General features: G+C 38.3%; 1 protein-coding gene across 8 annotated transcripts in view; it reads right to left on the reverse strand.

Annotated features, from left to right (window-relative positions):
- Positions 1–21,936, reverse strand: part of LOC111866515 (serine/threonine-protein kinase WNK1) — a 134,097-nt gene that overhangs the window by 67,136 nt on the left and 45,025 nt on the right. For 6 of the 8 annotated variants that reach the window (XM_033752282.1, XM_023855535.2, XM_023855534.2 and 3 more), the window contains 3 exons: positions 19,445–21,643; positions 5,306–5,424; positions 2,915–3,188 (listed from right to left, as the gene is read on the reverse strand). In XM_033752282.1, the coding sequence (XP_033608173.1) occupies positions 2,915–3,188; positions 5,306–5,424; positions 19,445–21,643 (2,592 nt within the window). The remainder of the gene's footprint in view (positions 1–2,914; positions 3,189–5,305; positions 5,425–19,444; positions 21,644–21,936) is intronic. The other 2 variants (XM_033752283.1, XM_033752284.1) reach the window with 2 other exon arrangements.

Consider the following 21,936-nt stretch of genomic DNA (forward strand, 5'->3'; position numbering starts at 1 on the left):
AGCAATTCTGGTATTCAATAATGCAGGACAACACATTTTCACATTTTTTTTAAAAAACATGTATGAAGTAAGTTGCCTCTGACTAGATCATGGATGGTGATCATGAAAATGATAGTCAAAAAGTTCTTCTTGTTAATATTTATTTTTTTTGCATGCTAGACCTAGCACGAGGGTAAGTCAATAAGTAAGTTACAAATGGATATAAAACTTAAACAAATAAGAGTACTGATTTGAAAAATGCTTTTATTTCTAAACATAATCTCCCTGTACATTGAGGCACTTGTCCCATCATTTCACAAGCCCCTGAACACCAGCAGCATAAAATTCTTTGGGCTGCTGTCAGAACCAGACGGTGACTTCCTTTCTACAGCTTCATCGTCAGGAAAATGTTCAGCCAAAAGATGATGTTTAAGAGGGCCAAACAAATGGAAGTCGCTTGGAGCAAGACTCATTCTGTGACAATTTGGGCTAGCATATTGTGTCTTTCATCATGGTAGCGATTGAGATGCTGTAATGCCAGACCTATTCTTTGCATTTTGTGTTGGGGGGACAGCATGCGCGGCACTGATCATGCACAGACTTTGTGAAAACCTAACCTGTCATGCAACTTCCATTTGTTCGGCCCTCTTAAATATCATCTTTCGGCTGAACATTTTCCTGGCGATGAAGCTGTAGAAAGGGAAGTCACCACCTGGTTCTGACAGCAGCCCAAAGAAATTTATGCTGCTGGTTTTCCAGGGCTTGTAAAACGATGGGACAAGTGCCTCAATGTACAGGGAGATTATGTTGAGAAATAAAAGAGTTTTTCAAATCAGTATTCTTATTTGTTTAAGTTCTATATCCATTTGAAACTTACTTATTGACTTACCTACATATTTACATCTTACTACAAAATTTGAAATAATTATCTTATTTAACAGGAATAAAATTTTGTTCACTAATAAAATGCCTCTCTTTGTAAAAAATACCAACAACAGACATTAAGCAAGCTTGGTTCATATCTTCCTTGATTGTGCTTTTCCAATATACCTAGTGGCAGAACTTTCCACAAACAGCATCAAGGTTGCCAGAAAAGAAGACTGCCATGCAGCTAATTGAATGGAATTTAGCTTCAGTTAGGAACAGTGGTCATGCAAAAGTTTTTTAATTCGTCAACCAATAAACACCTTTTTTCATACCCGGCTTACACACATATACGCCACCACATTTTTTCCACCATGTTAGGAATCACCTGGACAGAGAGATGGCTGGTATATGAACTGTCAGAGGTGGACCAATCACTTGGCCTCCTAGGTCACCAGATTTAACCCCAGTGGATTTTTTCTTGTGGGGTTATGTGAAGAACATTGTCTACCAGGTTAAGATCAAAGACCTTCAACACCTGAAAGCCTGCATAAGGGACGCTGTGGCTACAGTAACACCAAACATGCTTCAAGCCTGGATATTTTTCACGCCACCAAGGGAGCCAACATTTAAATTTATTGAGAAAGTTATATCACAGAAAAAAACTTTGATAGTTTCCCTTTGTAATGGTGTAACCCATTAATGTGTATTATAAATTCTTTCTGAGATATATTGATTTTATTTTGGATACCTTTCATCCGGACACCTGTATTTAACACTGCTCTTCCTAGGAATAAATGCTTCCCCCACTGGCCAATCCTAAATAACAGAATAGTGTTCTGTTTTTCACCATCATGCTGGGCACAAAACCTACAATAACCAAGCTAGCAAGGGCCAACAACAAATTGCTGCTCTCTTCAGGACTGCAGTTAGCAGTTGATACTTAGCAGTCAGTCACCAGAAAATGAGGAAGGAAGCAGTAAAAGGAATCTACATCGTTAGGAGCCACTGCCAAGCAATGAGTATGTGAAGATGTAAGTGCTGCAACTATTTGCAGTTAAGAGTAATAAGCAAAGTAAAAAAAGTAAAGCTATCCCTGCAACAGGCTGTGAAGGCCCACAGGGTTGCGAGACATTGAGGGTCCCACACTATCTAGACAATCGGCTCAAAGATGGTGGTAAGGTTGTCAGCCTTATGCGCCGGCCATGCTTTACTCCCCAGGAAAATAATTTGATTGATTCCTGGTCCTCATTTCTGTTAGAGGCTAAGTAAACCCCAGGGCCTAGTGTGGCTGGAAGGATTAGGTCAACTGAAAAAAATCCAATGACCTCATCAGGACCTGAACCTGCGACCTTCCGGCTTGTAGCATATTCAATCCAAATCCAGCAAGGAGTCACTAACAAGTGACAATATTATATGTGCTCAATAAACTCCTTGGTGTATAACAACAGAACTGAGGCAATACCAATATGATGTGTGGTTTGGCTTCTCAAGTGGTATGAAAAAAAAGAGAAAGCTGATGAACAAATTTCTTTTCATACAGTCTCTCTTATTTTTTTCATTTAAATTCATAATTGTGAAATCCAGATTCTTGCTCATGGAAGTGACTGTGAAGAGCATTATTTTCTAGAATGTGAAAACATGCAGTTTGGTACAAGATTACCAGTGCTCCAGAAGAATGCTCATAAACTTCCACTAGGCTGCGTTGTCACATCACAGAAATTCATACTTCCTCATAAATGAAAACTCCATTTCATTAAATTTGTTGTAAAATGTACATGTAAAGGGAACTGAAACTCTATTTGTTACTAAGTTTTTAAATCTCGGAACTGCCATATTTTTAAATACAGAGGAAGAGTAGAAATGAAACATCTTCATAAACTTTAAATTCCTTAGATGTAACATGACTGGCTCAATGTTTCATTTACAGAACATTCCAAGATAGACTAGCCAAAAAGAAATAAAAAAAAGGGGGGGGGCATCTATTTATACTTCACTGAATGTTAAATTGAACTAACAAGGTTACTTTACTCCTAATACTCCAGTGAAATGTGACAGTGTTTTCACTCACCAAATTGCTTGCAATGTCCTGTGGAACAACATCTTGTATATGGAAGGTGAAAGTCACTGTCCTGTGTTTGCTGGACTCCAGCTGGCATTCAACTACACCCCCACCATTACCCAAGGATAGAACCATCAATCTAGGTCCACGGTCACCCACTGTCTTACGTCGCTTTGTTCCTGGCCTTTTAGAACGTTTCTCAGGAAGCACTTCTGCAGGAAGGAGAAGAGGCTGAGCACTTGGTGCCTCAGATGAAGAAGGCTCCAGGGCAGTTGATGGCATACTTCAAAACATAAAATATTAACTATGAGGAATAACTTAAACAATATTTGTTTCATATGGGTACATAAAGCAGAAATGTACACTTCAACTGCAGTTTGAAGTGTGACAGAATGGGGAAGAGACAAAAAACTGTAGATAATTTTTTTGACTGAAAAAGTTGATGTTCAATCTGTGAATAGGTTCTGAAAAATTATGCAGAATGGCACTGTTAAGTTAGTTGAATTCCATTAAAAAACACAATTTGTGCATCACCTTATCATTTTAGTAATTATAATTTCCAGAAGGGAAGTTAAATTATCCAATTTCTTTCATAATGTATGATGGAATGAGAACTGAAATCCCCCTTTTCTTCCACTTCAAACCCAGACTTCAACTATCCTAAACTATATGCCAGGGATCCAACTGATAAACGGTAAAATATATTACATAGCAGTCTGACTTCCATCCAATAAATACAGTATTATGGTAAGGTAAAAGTAAAGCTATCCCTGTAATAGGCCTTGGAGCCAACAGGGTTGAGATGTCAAGGCTCCCACATTTTCCAGACAATGGCTCACAGATGGGAGTGAGGTTGTCAGCCTTATGCACCGGCTGCCCTTTACCCCCCAGAAAGATACCTGGTACTCATTTCTGTTAGAGGCTGAGTTGACCCCAGGGCCATACTGCTGCTGGAAGGATTAGGACAATTGAAAAAATAAAATGACCTCATCTGGAATTGACCTTGTGACCTTCCAGCTTGTATCATAGTATTCCATAAAAATGTAGAGAGATTCAGGAAACTTAATATGAAAGTGTGACTGAATAAAACATATATTTTCTACCATTAAAATGTGTAATGTCACAGAATACTCAGATCATTCATATATTAAACTGAATGGTTTCGTTACTGTATGTAATGAGAAACAAATTTTGTAATCTATCTAGTTACTTCAAAGAGTATCTAGTTATTTCATGAAGTAAGGCCCCATCATAGCTCAAGCAGTTAGTCGCCAGCTTCCTACTGCAGCGGCCCGGGTTCGATCCCAGGTCTGGCCAAGTTGGATCTGTGGTAGACAAAGTGGTGCTGCGGCGGGTTTTCTCCGAGTACTTCGGTTTCCCCTGCCAATCTTCATTCCACCAAATTCTTCATCATCATAATCACCCTAGGCAGGTACAATAGGCCAATCAGTGGCCGCCATTCCGAGTGAACCCAATTAGACTCCACCCTCACTAAGCAAATTAAAATTAATTATTTCATAAAGTAACTATTTCAAGTCATGCATCACAATACAATGTGACAATACCTACAATGCTCATTTTAAGCCAGTCAAAATATAGAACAGTGAGTCTTTTAGCAGATTACGTTGAGTTAGCTCAAGTAGACTTTAGAAGACATATGCAACTAACAAGAATAGCCTACATGTTGCCAATAAGCACATGGAAACCAATCCATATTGTGCTAGGAATATACACACAGCAATCAGCATGGTGGTATAAATGCTGTATTTTCACACTATTTAGGTAAAATGTATAAACACACTGCCTACTATTGATTGGTAACTAAATTCAGCACCTAGTTAAAGTACATAAAGATACCTCATTATATGCGTGAACTGCAATATTCAGTTAATATATGAAATAATTAAGTAGTTTACAAAATAACAGATTACTCACTTCAACAATAATATGTATACTTTTACTATATTTTAAAGAACAACACGGATATCAATATTTCTGTTAATTCACATACATAATTTCTTACATGCCTAGTAAACTCCCATTTTCATGTTTCTCAAGGGCAGAATAAATTCAAGACACTAAACTGGGCAAAATACTTAGCACAGGAAATTGAAAATAGTGACAGTGGTGATGAGGCAGCAGAAATAGAACATAAAAGAAAGAAAAATTTAAATTAAGAAGCATTAAACAGGGGTTTCCCCATATTACATATTTAATACTCAAGACAATGTTGAAACAAAGAGCTTTATAGATGACAAAGCTAAAAAAAACCATAACAGACCCAATAAAACAGTCTTGCAGTTCTACAACATGTAAGATATTTCAATGCTTGTTTACTTCCCACACATTATCTAAGTCGCTTCTTGTATAACTTTCACACAGAAAGTCTTTGAAACTCACAGGTCTGATAGAGTAGTTCCCACACAGTGTGAGGACATCTGATCTGATGCAGTTTCAGGAAAATCACTACTTGATAACACACTTTGGTTTCCAGGTTGAGGGTTTTCCTTTTCACTCAGCTGGAAATGTTAAAAAATATTTAGCACAAATTCAGAACAAGTAAATTCAAATAATGAAGATCATAAGTACACTCTGTATGCCTCAGAATTAATACGTGTAGTAAGGAGAGTTCATAACTGTACAAATAAACCTGAAAATCCAGACAGTATTGTCAACCAAAGAGTTGCTCCATATGCCCAAAACAGATCTTAACTCACTGTCAAATTATATATAAACATTAACACAACGTGATCTTTGGAGAAATAAAAAATATTATTTCCTTTTTAATTGGGTTTTATTAAATATTTTAGGAAGTTATGAACAATGCCATCTAAACCAAATGTCTTATGAACAGTTTGATTTTCATACGAGGCCCACCCATCTGTCAAGAAACCACACAGACTTACTGAATACTAGAGAGATTCAGTGATAAAAGTAGTGTATAACAAATTCTTTATGAACAAGCTACGGCATCTGGTAGTGTCAAGCACAGCATATTCATGGAACTGCCTTATTAGGAAATACATGGCTTACTTTGTATCTCACAAACATGGGACTAAAAGTTACAATAAAATCCCTATATATGCAGAAAAATGTTTATTCTAACTAGGATGAAGTTCAACATGACATTCCTCAAGATTCTACATTTGGTTCGCTCCCTTTCTCTTTTAAATTAATAACCTACCGCTCAATTACCTCAATGTCTATACCTGTTCTATCTGCAGATGATACTATATAATAACTGCCGAACTAGATGAAAGATGTCTTGTGGGGTCATCAAACCTTATCTGTACAGATACATATAAATGGTTCGTATCCTGTAACTTTATTTTAAATTATAATAAAACAAACTTCACAAAATTGTTAACAAGAAGCCAACAACTAATGTGTAAGTTATATTGATCAATAAATATAAAAAGTAAAAACACAGTTCCTCAGTCTACAAATTGATCATCAACCGAATAGGAACAATCATGAAGCATGCATTTTGACGAAATTAAACAAAACATATTTCATGGTAAGATCCCTTGTATTTCTCAACAGCAAAAATAACAGTGTACTTTTCATATTTTCACCTCTTCATGACATACAATATTCTGTAGTAATTTTTCTAAGAAAAAAAAAACATATTCAAGCTAAAGAAGACAAAGTTATTATGTACATTTTAACTGATAAAATTTCTAATTGAAAATTTAGGATGTTAAAAAAAGAAATCATCCAATCTACCAGAATGAGCCCATTACGCTGGAATTAAACTATACACAACAACAAGCCTCTCAAAATCACACATTTATCTTCTAACTGTAAAAAGCAAAATAAGACTGAAACAATTCCTTATGACTCACATCATCTACTGTGCAGACGTATTTCTATTATACAGAAATGACTGACTGTAAATTTTGTTTATAATTTGGCTTTTATATATGTTGGTTATAATCCTGTGTCTTCTGTTAATGTTATGAATATGTGTATATATCAGCCGGGATAGCACAATATGTATAGTGACTGGTTACAGGCTGGATGACTGGGGGGTCAGAGTACCAGTCCCAGGGTACCAGGTTCTTTCCCCAGAGGTAAACCAGCTGGGGCATGAAATTGACCACTCATCTCCAACTAGTGCCAAGGTCAAGATAACATATGTCTATACATCCACTCCCCCATATGTCTTCATGGCATAGTATTTAAATAGTTAAGCACAGGAACAACTTTACCTTTCATTATATATACATAATTTTACATTGTGGCATGCAGACCCCTTGCTGGGCAACAACTGTGAGATAAGCAAATACAGAACAGCACTTGCTAAATAATAGCTTCACAAAGAGGCGTATTTCCTTGGCAACAATTAGGCAAGGCAACAGAGGAACAGTGTTTTCTGTGTCATCCGTGCCAAGACGTTATAAGCAGGACATTTGATGAAATGAAGTCAGTTGAGTTGAATGAAGCGAAGGAGTTGGTTGGTGCATGAGTGAGTAACTTAGAGAACTGCTTAGGTTCACTCATTGTAAACTGTTGCTCTGAGAAGGTGCTAGCCGAGGCCATGGACAGTTCAGGAACCCAGAGGAAAGGAGATGTCCGCCATGGGAAGCTGCTACTGAGCAATGGTCAGTGACGACATGACTGTGAGCACTAGTGTGTCTGTGTGCATGCGTGTGTGTGTAATAGTGAATTGTGAATAGTGCACTGAATCAAAGAGTTCAATAAATCCAATCATCAATCTAAAACCCACCTACAGGCATACTACATATCATATGACAATATATATGGAAATAACCTATGTGTACATACTTGTATACCTGTACAGATAACAAATTAAGTGTGTAGAACTTAAGTGTATAGTTATTTTTTTTACTTTCTATGCTGAGTTGGTAATAAATGTATTCTGAATGTAGTGAAATTCTAGCTGTCTTTAAATATGCTGTAAAACTGCTATCCAACTGTTAATGCAACTGTGTATGTAATACAATCTACTGTATTTTGTTCTCTGGAAATGTTCTGTAACTTTAAAGTATTTCTATGTATGTAAGATTTGAGGCTTTCACGGCGGTGAGTATGAAGAAAGCAGTCTTCTGGGATTTGGCACTGTGTATATGTGGTGTTAACCGACGTTTCGGAGGAACGTATCGCCTCCATCTTCAGGGTAGAAGAAAAAATATAAGAAATCTGCAAAGCAAAGAGACCGTCAGGGTCTCTACTAAAATTTGCAGTTATACTTTACTCATAATTTTTGTATGATTGCCAAAATGTTTTTAAATATAGAATGGATATTTTGTCCAGTTCCTACTGAGAAGCTGGTAAATTCCTGAACTGCATATATTGACAAACAGAGGAAGCCAACATACTGGTCTTTTGGAGTAACAAGGTATGGATACACACCACACACATACATAGCATGTATCATGCTCACCAACTGAAAATGACATAGTTTTCGCAATTCCACAACATAAACTGTATCCTACCAACATGCAGAGAGGTATCACTATGAAGAAAAGCTACAAGAACCACATACACATTACAAAGAACCATGCAAATTTAATCTGTGTAACTCTTTCAACAACTTGCAGGTTGAAAAAATAATGCAATATGTTCATTATGTAAACAGTTCATGTCATGTCAGGTAAAAATGAACAATTATAAACTACTTTTAATTATTTATTTTATCTTTTCTTGTTCTTATGTTAAATGTGTTCATCTTTGTCCTGTCAAAGATATAAAAAAACCTCTAATAATACTAGCAAGATATAGGTGACATCCCACTTGAAGGCTATGCCCCCCCCCCCAAGGACCATATAGACCTTAAATTGGATATGACTTACAGACTAAGATCCAAAATCTCCACTGTCCCTGTAACCCTAAAATGAAGGTAATATCATCAAAGACCCCATATCACTCTGGTAATTTAAACAAATTATAGAACTTAATTGGCTGACTGAGTTAACACATACTTCTCACAACTGCAAGTATGAGAATGCCACATTTCTTTCACTCATTTGAAAAAACTCAGTAAGAGTAAACAATAGAGAATAATATTATACATTATTCAAAATGAGAATTTAGTTTTCTTTGATGACCAGAATTAAATTATACAACCATTAACATAACACACATGCATTTCCACCTACCAAAATACAACATAGAAGAACCAGAACATTCCCATATACATACTAAATATCGTACAAAATGTGACCAATACAAGAAGTTAATGAAAATCAGTACATGCTTAATTACCACACTCTACATCCTTTATAAGCCAGTATATATATATTTTCTTATGTTTCGTAAAAAATTCTCATAACCATCACAAATACAGCAGCTCTCCTGCACTCTTGAATAGTGTTCTCACACACTGCCTTACACAAAACGAAGAAACCTATAAATTCAGAACCCTAATTATGCTTATTCCAAGACTGATGTATGTAGGAGGTTCAGAAATTTATTTTACTTCTATTCTAATAGAGTTTGGGATACCCATGAAACTAGTTAGGTTCATTAAAATGTGTTTAAACGAAACGTAAATTCTGTGTAGGTCTGATAAATTTCCTATCCAGAATAATCTAAAACAAGGAGATGCTTTATCGCCACTCCTTTGCAACTTTGCCTTGGAATATGCAATTAGGAAGGTCCAGGGAAACCAGGTGGGACTGAAATTAAATGGGACACTTCAGCTGTTGGTCTACGCCGATGATGTGAATCTACTGGGTGATAATGTAGATACCATAAATAAAAAAACATAAATTTTAATTGATGCAAGTAAAGAGGTTGGTCTAGAAGTAAACACAGAGAAAACTAAGTGTATGTTACTGTCTCATCACCAAAATGCAGGGCAAAATCATGATATAAAGATAGGAAACAGATGTTGTGAAAATGTAGTACAGCTCAGATATTTGGGAATGATAACAGATCAAAACCTGATTCAGGAGGAAATTAAGAGGCGACTGAACTAGGGTAATGCTTGCTACCATTCAATCCAGAACCTTTTGTCTTCTCGTCTGCTGTCCAAAAACATAAAAATTAGAATATACAAAACTACAATTTTGACTCTGGTCCTGTATGGATGTGAAACTTGGTCTCTGACATTAAGGGAAGAACATAGACTGAGGGTGTTTGAGGAGAATATTTGAACCGAAGAGAGATGAAGTGACAGGAGGTTGGAGAAAACTGCATAATGAGGAACTTTAACTTGTATTCTTCTCCAAGTATAATTAGAATGATCAAGTCAAGGAGGATGAGGTGGGCAGGTCATGTAGCACGAATGGGGGAGACAAGGAATGCACATAGGATATTGACGGGAAAGCCAAAATGAAAGAGACCACAGGGAAGACCAAGGCGTAGGTGAGTGGACAATATTATAATGGATCTTAGAGAGACAGGGTGGGATGATATGGATTGGACAGATCTGGCTCAGGATAGGGACCAGTGGAGGGCTCTTGTGAACACGATAATGAACCTTCAGGTTCCATGAAATGCTGGGAAATTCTTGAGTAGCTGCTGAATTGGCAGCTCCTCCAGAAGGGCTCAGCTCCATGAGTGAGTGAGTGAGTAAGTAAGTAAAAGTGACAGTACCCTCTTCTGATATCTAATGTTTCAGACGTTTCCACTCTGAAATCGCTCTGAACCTTCAATTTACTGATATTTATTTAGTGGTTGTTTAATGCATATGACATGTCTTTAGTGTAATACAACACTGAAAATATCATATAATGAACTAAGATGAAATCTAATTTCTGATATCTGATGTGGCTGTTTAGAGTATTTATAATGTAGATTCATTACCAAGTTACAGTAAAATTATGTGGTATGAAGAAGTGAGTTTAAAACAGCAATTAGAGATATTCGTGTTTTTAACACATTTTTGTGAAATGGGAACAGCATAATCCATATGCAGGAAACAAGTTGCAAGATTATCCAAAACACAGAACTGCAATCCATAGAATAAGTTGCATCTGGAACATCTGTTAGTACAACTGTAATCATAAATATGTAGCAAAACCCATATTCTTTTGAACATTCTACTATAGAAGGGTCACTGTTACTAACACGCTGTAATGCAGACCACTAATTTTACTACATGCAGTGAAGTGTAAATAAAATGAATTCAAATTTATAAAATACATTCAATTTTCCATTTAGACCCTTATACAAATATACAAAATATATATATATATACACACACACACACACACACATAAGGTAAAAGTAAAGCTGCCTCAGTAACAAGCTGTGGAGGCCCACAGGGTTGTGAGAGTTTGAGATTCCCAAACTTTCTAGACAACTGGCTCACAGATGGCAGTAAGGTTGTCAGCCTTACACGCCCTCTGTCCCCCCCCCCCAGAAAGATCCCTGGTACTCATTTCTGTTAGAGGCTGAGTTGACAACAGGGCCATAATACAGCTGGAAGGATTAGTTCAATTGAAAAACCCAATTACCTCATTGGGATTTGAACCTGTGACCTTCCATCTTGTAGCATTGTGCCTCAACCAACTATGCTACCACATGCCCCCTATATAAATATGTAACTATTTATTATGAAAATCATTAACAACTTAAGGGGCAAGGATAGCTCAATAGGTATAGCAACTGACTACTGGACTGACAACCGGATTGACAACTGAAAATTCCGAGTTCCAGTTCCAGTAGGGTCAAGATTTTCTTTTCTCCACATTGTGCAGACTGGCTCTGGGGTCCACCCAACATCGTAGCCAATGGGTATCAAGGGCTCTTTCCCAGGGGCAAAGCAGCCGGAGTGTGAAGTTGACCATTCACCTTTAAGTAGAGACGAGGTTAAGAAAATGTGGATCTATATATCCACTCTCTCGCACGCCTTCATGGCGTAGTGTTTAATTAGTTAAGCACAGGGACTTTACCTTTTTTTACCTCGATCAGTAACCACTTAACAAACATCAAAGAGCTCCCATGATAAGGTTACATCATAAAAAAGTGACAATCATTTTATGTGTCTGATACACACAAACTTCCACAAGAGAGAATTACATGGAAGTTAGGTACCCACATAATATATCTGTGTCTTCCAAAACAACATTTTGTCTATTATACTGTGACATGTCAGACCCATTTCTAGGCAACAGCCGAAATATGGGAATGCAACAACAGAACCAGTGTCTCAAGAGGGGTTTTCTTTGTGGTTCGTACACATCCATTGCTAAGTAATGGGCCAATAAACACACATTCTTGACGTGACACACGCTTTCCATGGGGTCCATGCTGAGGAGTTATCTTGAAGGAAATCTATGCTACAGTCAGTCAACTGAAGGTTGGCAGTTGACCTTAGCTCTTCAAGGGAGGCTAAGAAGAGATGGCACTAGAGTTGAGTTGAGTTGGGTTGAGTTGAGTTGATGGTTCAGTTGTAGAGTGTTAACTAGAAGACAATGGAAACTGAAGAATCTCCATCGCTAAGATTTGTTACCAGAATATGTCTAGTGAAGAAATGGCAGAGGCACAGTCATTGTGGAGAGCTGTTACCATGAGAAGACTTAATGTTGAGTGATTTGTAGTGTGGAAATCAGCAACAGTGTAATAATTATTTGTAGTTCTGGCTTTTAAGTGGTTAATAAATAAATTCACCAATCCAAACCCCATCTATAGTCACTAATACACATGACAACTGGTGTCAAAAGTGGTCGGATTGGAAACTGCATTGGACTGAAGACTCAATTGTGTAGTTACCGTGTCATACCACAAAAATAAAACTAACGATGGAAAAAATGATGGAATTCCTGAAAGCCATGGAAGAAATGATGGAGAGGCAGATAAGATCTCTGAAGGCAGAATTGAGAACCATGCCAGAAAAGATGGACTCCCATCAAGAAGGGATGATGGCCAAGATGAAGAGACATCAAGAGAAAATGGTGGCCTGTCTAGGAGAGACAGAGGCCTATCCAGAGATGAAGTCAAATCTAGAAGAAATGGGGTCCACAGCGGTGCATCTACAAGTCTCTCTGGAAGAGGCAGCAGTGAAATCTTTTGAAGCACTGAAGAAATGGCATAGGGGCCGCAATCTAAGCACAGGGTGATGGAAAGCCAATGGAATGGAACCAGGGATATTGCAGATCCCAGAAGAAATTGGCTGCTGCCAGCAGAAAGGCAACTCACCATGCAGCAGTGGCACGGCACAAGATACATATCATCAGAAAGAAACAGACTAGAAATAAAGTATCAAGAAGAGCCCAAAAAGGACAAATGGACATGAAGAGAATTTGGATGGGCCTGGAATGCAAAATTGGAATAAAGGTCCACAGCACAAGATCGCAGCTGCATCTTAAGATTCAGATGGCTTTTGGGACTGGAGTTCATGAAGCGAGTAGCCAGGATGTCCAGCAGGTTGCAGAAAGTGTAGGAGTGGACACTGTGGAGGAGTCGGCCCCCTCCAAATCAGAAGAAGAGCCTACTCACAGCTTTAGCGCAAGAGGAGCTGGAAACGTGGGAGCACCAGCCAGTATGGACAGCTTTGTCCTCCATCGTTTGGAAAGAAAAACACATGATGATGGTAATATACCTGGCTCTATTGGCACCTTAGCTGAGGGCTGCTCAGGGCAAGCAGCCTTAAGGAGGGAACAGCTGGAGCGAAGTCACCGCAGGACAACCTGAGCCATGAGAAAGTAAAACAAAGCACAAGCCGTGGAAAAGAAGGAACATTGACACAATGACTGGCTACTTGGAACGAACAGCCTTAAGGATGGAGCAATGTGACATATTGACCCACTGCTAGGTGATGGCTCGATAAACACATTCCCACAGAGACAGATTCTTGGCAAACAGCCTTTTGCTCGGTAATACATACAACGTGTGACAATAAGGGACACCCACTGCTGGGTAACAGACCAATAAAAACACATCCTTGACAATGGAAGCAGTGTTCTCTATGGGTCCGCCCTGAGACTATATTAAGTGGCACAGAACCAAATCAAATGAGAGAGAGAGAACGAGAATGGAGCAAGTTTTAGGCAGTAATTTATTGTGAGCAGTTGTAATTGATGGTCATTAAGAGATTTTACAAGAAGGTGTCAATAAATCCAATCATCCAATCCAGAACATGTTGTTATTGATCACAGAGCCATAAACTTGTAAAAATATAAGCTCATTAAGACAGGGTTTTGATACTTTCTCTTGTAGCTGAAGAACGAATTATGCAATGAAGTGAATATGTTTCAAATTGTTAGTAGCATACAAATCAAACTTTTTAAAAGATTAGTTGAAAATACTGGTAGTGATACAATGGCTTTTTAAGATTGTGCAGGGTTCTTATATTGGTCAAAATTTATTAATGAAGCCACTTTCATGCAACTGTAAATTCTAACTGGTATGAATTAATGTATTATATGTGCCCCTTAAAATAAAGAAAATACAGCATTCTACTGGTTGCCACAAATGTGTGATGACAATTTAAAAAAATGAAGGAAGGGAAGCATGTAATATTTTTGCAAGAAAAACTGTATACGAGGGGGGACCCAAAAATAACCAGAAACGACCTGTTGCGCGCGCATGCTTTGTAGTTACGAGTTGTGCTGCTAGGTGGTGTTAGCTGGGGGTCTCCTGCGACTGTTAGTGAGCTAGCGTCAGTCTGAGTTAAGTGGTTTGTCTGTGGTGCTCTGTTGTGTGCGTTCCTGCTTCAACCCTTTGGCGATTAGTGAGATGGCCGACCAGAAGGAACAAAGAGTGTGCGTGAAATTGATGAAGATCGTCGAAAGACGATTGACCAACTTTCTGAGGAAACGAACATCTCATGGAGCACAGTCCAGCGAATTTTAACTGAAGGTTTGCACATGAGACGGGTGTCTGCAAAATTTGTTCCTCGCTTGCTCGGAGATGACCAAAGAGAAAACCGCGTGAATGTTTGCCGCGACTTGAAGAGTGAAGTGCAGTTTTCCCTAACAGAAAGCAAAATTTCACGCACACTCTTTGTTCCTTCTGGTCGGCCATCTCACTAATCGCCAAAGGGTTGAAACAGGAACGCACACAACAGAGCACCACAGACAAACAACTTAACTCAGACTGACACCAGCTCACTAACAGTCGTGGGAGACCCCCAGCTAACACCACCTAGCAGGACAACTCGTAACTACAAAGCATGCGCGTGCAACAGGTCATTTCCGGTTATTTTTGGGTCCCCTTTCGTATGTTAACACCTTCCAGGCTTTGAATTCTATCATCTTCCACTTACTTGCTGAAGATCCCAACCAGAATTCATTGTAAACTTTGAGAAAACTTGATTAAATACACTTTAAATATAAAGTTTATTCCCATCTAAGCCACACTCTTTGTGCTGAAAGGATGAAGTTCATTTATGATAACAGGTATCCAACAATTCATTCGTGGTGCCTTTCACTCATGGACTGAAAATGCTAGGGAAGTTAGTATTAATCTGATAACATGAAATGAACTCTAGGACAATTAAATGCTGCTAACAGTTTAATTTATAAGGATCATCTATTGATTCTGTGATTTTTTAGCCCACAAGACTCAATCATAAATGAGAAGGATTCAGCAAATGTCAAGCACATCAAGAGAACCCCAGGTGAGTGCAGTCAGTGTAGCGGCTGACTATGAGCTGGACAGCCAAGGGGTCAAGATTCAAGTCCCAACAGGGGCAGACCAGTCCTAAGGTCCACCCAGTCTCCTATCCAATGGGTGCCAGGGGCTCCTTCCCTGGGGATAAAATGACCAGGATGTGAAGCTGACCACTCACCTCCAACTAGTTCAAAGGTCATCAATATTTGGACCTATACATCTACTCCCCGTTACATCTCCATGGCACAGTGCTCACATCAGTTAAGCACTCTGACAACTTTTAAAAGCACATCAAGTATTACAATAAAACAACATTTATCTGAACAATACAACCCTTATTCTTGAAACATTTAGTTTATCTACTTCCTTTCATTTTTATGATACAGAATTTATGACTTGGGAAAACGGAGAACTTATACAGACACTGGCATATGCTGAAAACATTCACCAATTCTTCCAAGCTTAACTTTTCTCAATGCAATAATGGAAGAAAGCATGGTAACCTGTATGTGAATACTTTCAATCTGAAGATCCCCTAAACTGTGGCAACTTTTTATGTACATAACCCTAATCCCAACCTGCCCTCCCATAAATCTGGATCCTCACAATGCAACAGACACCACTGCAGCACTTGTCATCCATCCTTACTTTTATACCACAACTACAACCAAGTGAATATACACCACACTACTACTTGTATTTTCCTATCAGTAGCTGTACATTTAGTAAGCAAACTAATTACATATTTCCAATTGCATAAGTGATGAGTGACTTGCTGCCAATTAAAAAAAAACCTACCTTATCTACTGTATTTATATATGTATAGGTTAGAATGATGGGTATACAAAATGTGACACTTTTATTTTCAGAAAAAACCTTATGCACCTTCATCAAATTATGAACCATTATTCTGCTTCAAATTATGGACAGTTTTCAACTGGCATGTTCATAGTTTACATACTTCTGGTGCCATTTATTTTAGGAAATCTCATCCTTTCACTTTGTATGTCAGCCCAAGATGCAACTGCATATTTTTCCTGCAATGAGAGTGCATGTTTAGTATGGGACCTTTTCAGATACTAAAACTGATCTTCCAAGAACAGGGAACTTTTTCTTTAATTTCCTAGTACTATGGGGTTAGCAGCTGGATTTTAACTTATGAATAACAATTTATTAACTGGGAATATGGAATTTTAAATCTCCCAGGGCTAAGGGGCTGGTAACTATATTTTAACTTAGGGGTAATGATATTACTACAAAAATACATCACTCAGTCAGCTGAATTGTATTTGTGCACTGCTGGAATAATACAATGCATAACAAGTAAAGATTAACTTAAAAGCTGCTGAATATGGACAACAATAATGTAGAAATGCAAGAGGAAGAAAATAAGTGGAAAAGTTAAGACTGGGGTAAGGCACAAGAAAGTGTCTGCTTAGGAAAACTAACAATGTTGAAAATTCCCTTGAGCCAAGCAATTACATATACAAACAACAAAACAAGTGGTTTAATGTTTAGCAAAAAAGGCAACAGTTTAAAGCTAATAAAATTAGTCGGACTGTTAAAATTCCTGAGAAACAGGAGAGAGCATGCCCACATCCACAGTAAGAATATAGGTATTCCTTGATTTATGAAGGTACATCATTCCCCGAGAACCGTTTGAAAGGTTACAATTCATAAACCAAAAATTATATTTTCATTCCTTCATGTGCAAAAGTTGCCACCTTGTTCACGAGTCCCAGTAAAATCCCCCAGTATTTTAAGGTATGTTTTAGAAGTACATAAGCATTAAAATAAGGACAGTATTACTTGCGCATGATTACAAATAAAAATGTATGATTTTCCCATAGTTGATGCAACCTTGTTATTATGCAAACGAAACCTCTAAATTACATGTCTTCATGACTGGAAAACAAATATAGACTGATGTAAGGGTAGTAGAAATTATAATAGTGAAATTAATTTACAGGCAGGTCTACTGACTACAAAGGCAATAATACGCATTTTAATCAAGAGCACAGCTGTATCTGCATGATTACAATGAGGTGACTGGCCAGACTGGAAAGTCAGGAAAAGTGCATGTGTGGGGATCCCCGCTTCTTCCAATCTCACCATTCATTATGTATGCATTTCTCTGCCATCACACACAAAAAATCGCTCATTATAGCCAAAATGAAGTTTGTTGGTGAAAAATAGGTACAAGTTAACATGCTTTACTGTAGAAAAATTTGTAAAACAAGGGATACCTGTAACTATGTTCACAGTTTACATATATGCTTCTGATAAAATCCCATGTTAAGACAAAACCAAAGTTTCCTTAGTGTGCCACTAATACATGTGAAATTAGACTGGGTATGGTGAAACAAGTACTTGTTGAGAAAATTCATTGTGTAGGCTCAAAAAATAAGATGTGTTACTTGGCAAACAAGTTGAATTTATTTTGGTTCCATAAAATTTTATATTTTAGGAGGAAACATGTCTTCAAAGAAGAATGTCGTCTTCTGGGATTCTTCTACCCTGAAGATGGTGGCAACACATTACTCCGAAATGTCAGTTCGCACAAGATCTACATGGCACCACATCCCAGAAGATGGCATTCTTCACAGTCACCACTGTGAAAACCTCAAATCCTACATGCCTTCAAAGGTTTACATATTAATGTCACCACCATGGCCCTCGTCGTTGTCGGCGCCATCATCATCATTGTCATTGTTGTGGTATTTGTTGCTATATCAGTGTCATCAACATTATTTCGCATCATACTTCATATTCTATGAATGAGGATGTGCTGACATTGGCATATGCCACATCCATATTTTTGGAAGGAAATGTGTGATCTATATGCTTGATATATATCTAGCCATACCCTGTAATATCAATTCTTTCCTTATGAAGCTCAATCTGCACAAGAAAATGTACTTTCACCGCTTTTACCATTTTTAAACCAACAAGTCCCCACTGATGGTGTCTCCACCTTATCATGGTGGTTGGGTTTCAGTGCTCTTGAGACCCTGAGAACTATACCAGCAGTAGCATAGCTACTGGTAGGGTCACCCATGTTGGACAGGTCAAGGGGTAGGAGCCAGACAAAGAGGGACACCCTGGTCATCCAGGTTGGGGGTGGGGCATGAGGCTAACAACCTCACACTGTAAAAACTAAATTGTTCAGAAACCAGACAATCAACCTTGGATGGATGGATTGAGCAGAAACTGACATCAGCAAAGGAGCTGAGATGGTTGGAGGAAATGAAAATGAAAGGATGAGGAGGAAAGATGAAGAATAGAGAAGAATGGAGGCAAACTGTTCAGGAGCCCAAACCTCACTCTGAGATGTAGCACTGAGGGGAAGGAAGGAAGGAAACCAACAATTACTAAGGGCCACATTTAAAATTAGTATTGTTATAATAAACTGAGCAATAAGTTGCAGGCAACTGTCACCTTTGTTACTCTAGTTTTTGTGTGGCTGACATGAACATCTGAATGAGAAGTTACAATATTAACAAGATATATGGGGATGTTATCTGTCAGTTTTCCCATTGGCTTAGTCAAAGTTCTTACCCATTTTCAATTATTCTAGTGTTCAAGCTTTTGCATCATCAAGCTTTTCCTTGAACAATAATCTTTTGCATGCAAACTTAAATAATTTCCTAAAAAGAATGTGTTACATTTTTTTCTGCCTTGGCACTACAGCCCCAGTGGGCCTAGGCCTACCTCCATGAACTCCGTTCACATGTGTTACTTTACTTTGAGTAAATATAATATAATAACTGCAAATTTTATGTTTTTTTAAATATGCAAGAGCACTACTTGTTGACTAATGACCACAATTTTTCTTGCAGAAATATTACCTTCCCAGCATTATGATATCTATACTACAGACAGACAATGAAGAGAATTTAATATGGCACAAATGAATAAACCAACTTTAAAATTAAAAGGAAGCCTTGCTCAGTGTTCCCAATGCAGTTTTAATTTGATTAAAGTAAATGATCTCAAGAAAAATCCATCTTCTACCTTTGTAGTGGATTTAGTTGGAGATCCTCGAATACTGGACATTCCTGAAGAATTTCTTCTGCAGTCTTGGATATGACCCTGTGTTGCCATCTCACTGGAAAGTGAACCTGGTACTGGTAAGCTTTGAATCATTTTCTCTGCTTCTGATGTCTGAATTGCCTCTTCAGCAGTACCCAACAGCGAGCAAAGTACAGAGTGAACAGGATTATCTTCCCTAGTGGCTGGTGAATCCACCACTGTTGACTCACAGTCCAATGAAGGTGTTGTTTGTGTACCCATTTCTTCTTGGTCCTTTTTGGAACATTCAGGTGGTCTTTGTATTTCCTCCTTAGAATGAATTTGTTGGGGAGGAAAGGTTCCTCTGTGAGTGCATTTTACACTGCTCACTTCACAGCTTACACAGATTTGTTTGTCAACTGCAGGACTTACATTCTGATTTTCACTATTTGAACTTATATCTAGCATTTCTCCTGCATTGTGTATGGCCTGCTGTACCAAGTGGTGGACTTCACTTACTTTGTGTACAGTCTCAGATTCAGCTGAAGTAGAATATAGTGACTGTTGTTGTTCTTTCTCTGCATCAAATTTCTGATTATATTGTGGTGGCTCATTAATCTGGATGTTCAGTAACTGCTCATTAAGATGGCTGGTATTCGTAACATTGGAATGGTAAATCTGTGATCCCTTCACATTTACACATGACTGAGGAGTCTGATAATTCAATGTCTGATCAGCTTTACTGGAATACACAATGCCCTGAGACCGACAATGTTCTGCCTGAAAGTCTGGCATTTGATTTAACTTCAAAGTCTGTTCAAAATTTTGCAAAACTGGAGAAGTTTTACTTACAGACTGCACATTTTCTGTGAGGGTTTCTGGCTGAAGGATTTGAAGTGGAAGAGTATTAAGAGCCCCAGAGATGGGTGTTGAAGGTGGGTTTGGTGTTGAAACTGGAGTCATGACAGGGGAGACAACATAATTCTCACTACTACTGGCTGACCTGAAGTCTGGCATCATATGCTGCTGCAAATGGTACTGCAGCATAGATGAAGTGTTTTGCATATAATTTTCACTAACACAAGGACTATCCCCAGTGATTACACATGCTGTAGGACTAGGCTGCTGGAGAAGTATGACTGGAGCAGTCTGCTGTAAAGGCAAGGCATCTACTTTTGAAAAATGACATGTAAGCATTTGTGCAGTAGTGCTCTGTTGACATGATGCATATGGGACTGTTAAAGTTACTGACTGTACAGGGGTGGTGCTAACATCAGCACTAGCATAAGGCTTAGAAGCTATACCACAATCAGATAAGGCTTGATTACAATTTGAATTTTGGGGCAAAGCCTGTTGAAAACTTACATTTGATATGTCACCTGAAGTCACCTGGGATCCTGAGATAAGAGCAGTACTGTCACTAGTTGTAGTCTTCTGTGGGTCATGTTGTGGAATGCTTGGTTGAGAATGATACTGGTTAGGGGTACTGACCCCCAATGAACCAGTTTGAGGAGAACCAGAATGAGACAAAATGGAAAGAGTATCTATGAGATTTGGTTGTTGGACCTTCTCCATCATGGAGTGTTGTTGAGCAAGGTGTAGCAGCTGATAATTCTGTTGGTAACCCAGAGGCTGTGGTATGGAATCTGAAGTGCTCTGGCTTGAGGTATGGTATGCAGGTTCAGCAATGGCTGAAGATGATACAGGAAGCTGAACGTAATTTGGCTGTGTTTTAACAGCACTTATAGACTTCACTATACTATCAGATAATGTTGAGGATGACGATAAAACATTTGCAACAGACAAACACTGAGAGACCTGTGTTGTAATGACATCAGTGTTTATATTGGATAGTGGAGTGTCATTGGTTGCAGACAATGGTAACCCTGGTATCACTAAATTCTGTTGCTGAACCTGTTGTACAAAACCTGGGATGTTATGCACTTGAAAATTTTGCTGTGGGATAATGCTACACACTGAAGGATGGACACTGGGAATATTATGCATAGCAACACCAGCCATTTTTTCCAGAGACAGGGAGTTGGAATATGATGTTGGGATGGACTGCACTTGTGTTTGCTGGATCACACTCACTGGTACCATACTGCCAGTGCTGGCAGGACTGACAATGCAGGATGAATTACAATATAAAGGTTGAAGGAGGGGTGCTGAGGTTGACACCGACACCTCAGTGTTGCCAACCTGGAACAACAGTAATAAAGGTGTAAAGATTCCATTCCCTTAATATTTTGTAAACTGTGTGAGATTTGAGATTCTCACAGCAGTGAATAATAAAATTAGTCTCAGGCAAGAGATGCCATAAAATTTAGTAGACAGGACCAATATTTTGGAGGAATCTGACACCTCCATCCTCTTCTACTATGAACACAGAGACAGCAGGTCCTTCAAACATTAGTACCTACCTATCATAAAACATGGCACCACATCTCAGAAGACTGTCACCTTAATTTTTATAATAATTATTAGGGCACACT

The sequence above is a fragment of the Cryptotermes secundus genome, unplaced genomic scaffold, assembly GCF_002891405.2.
Source record: "Cryptotermes secundus unplaced genomic scaffold, Csec_1.0 scaffold401, whole genome shotgun sequence".
NCBI lineage: Eukaryota > Metazoa > Arthropoda > Insecta > Blattodea > Kalotermitidae > Cryptotermes > Cryptotermes secundus.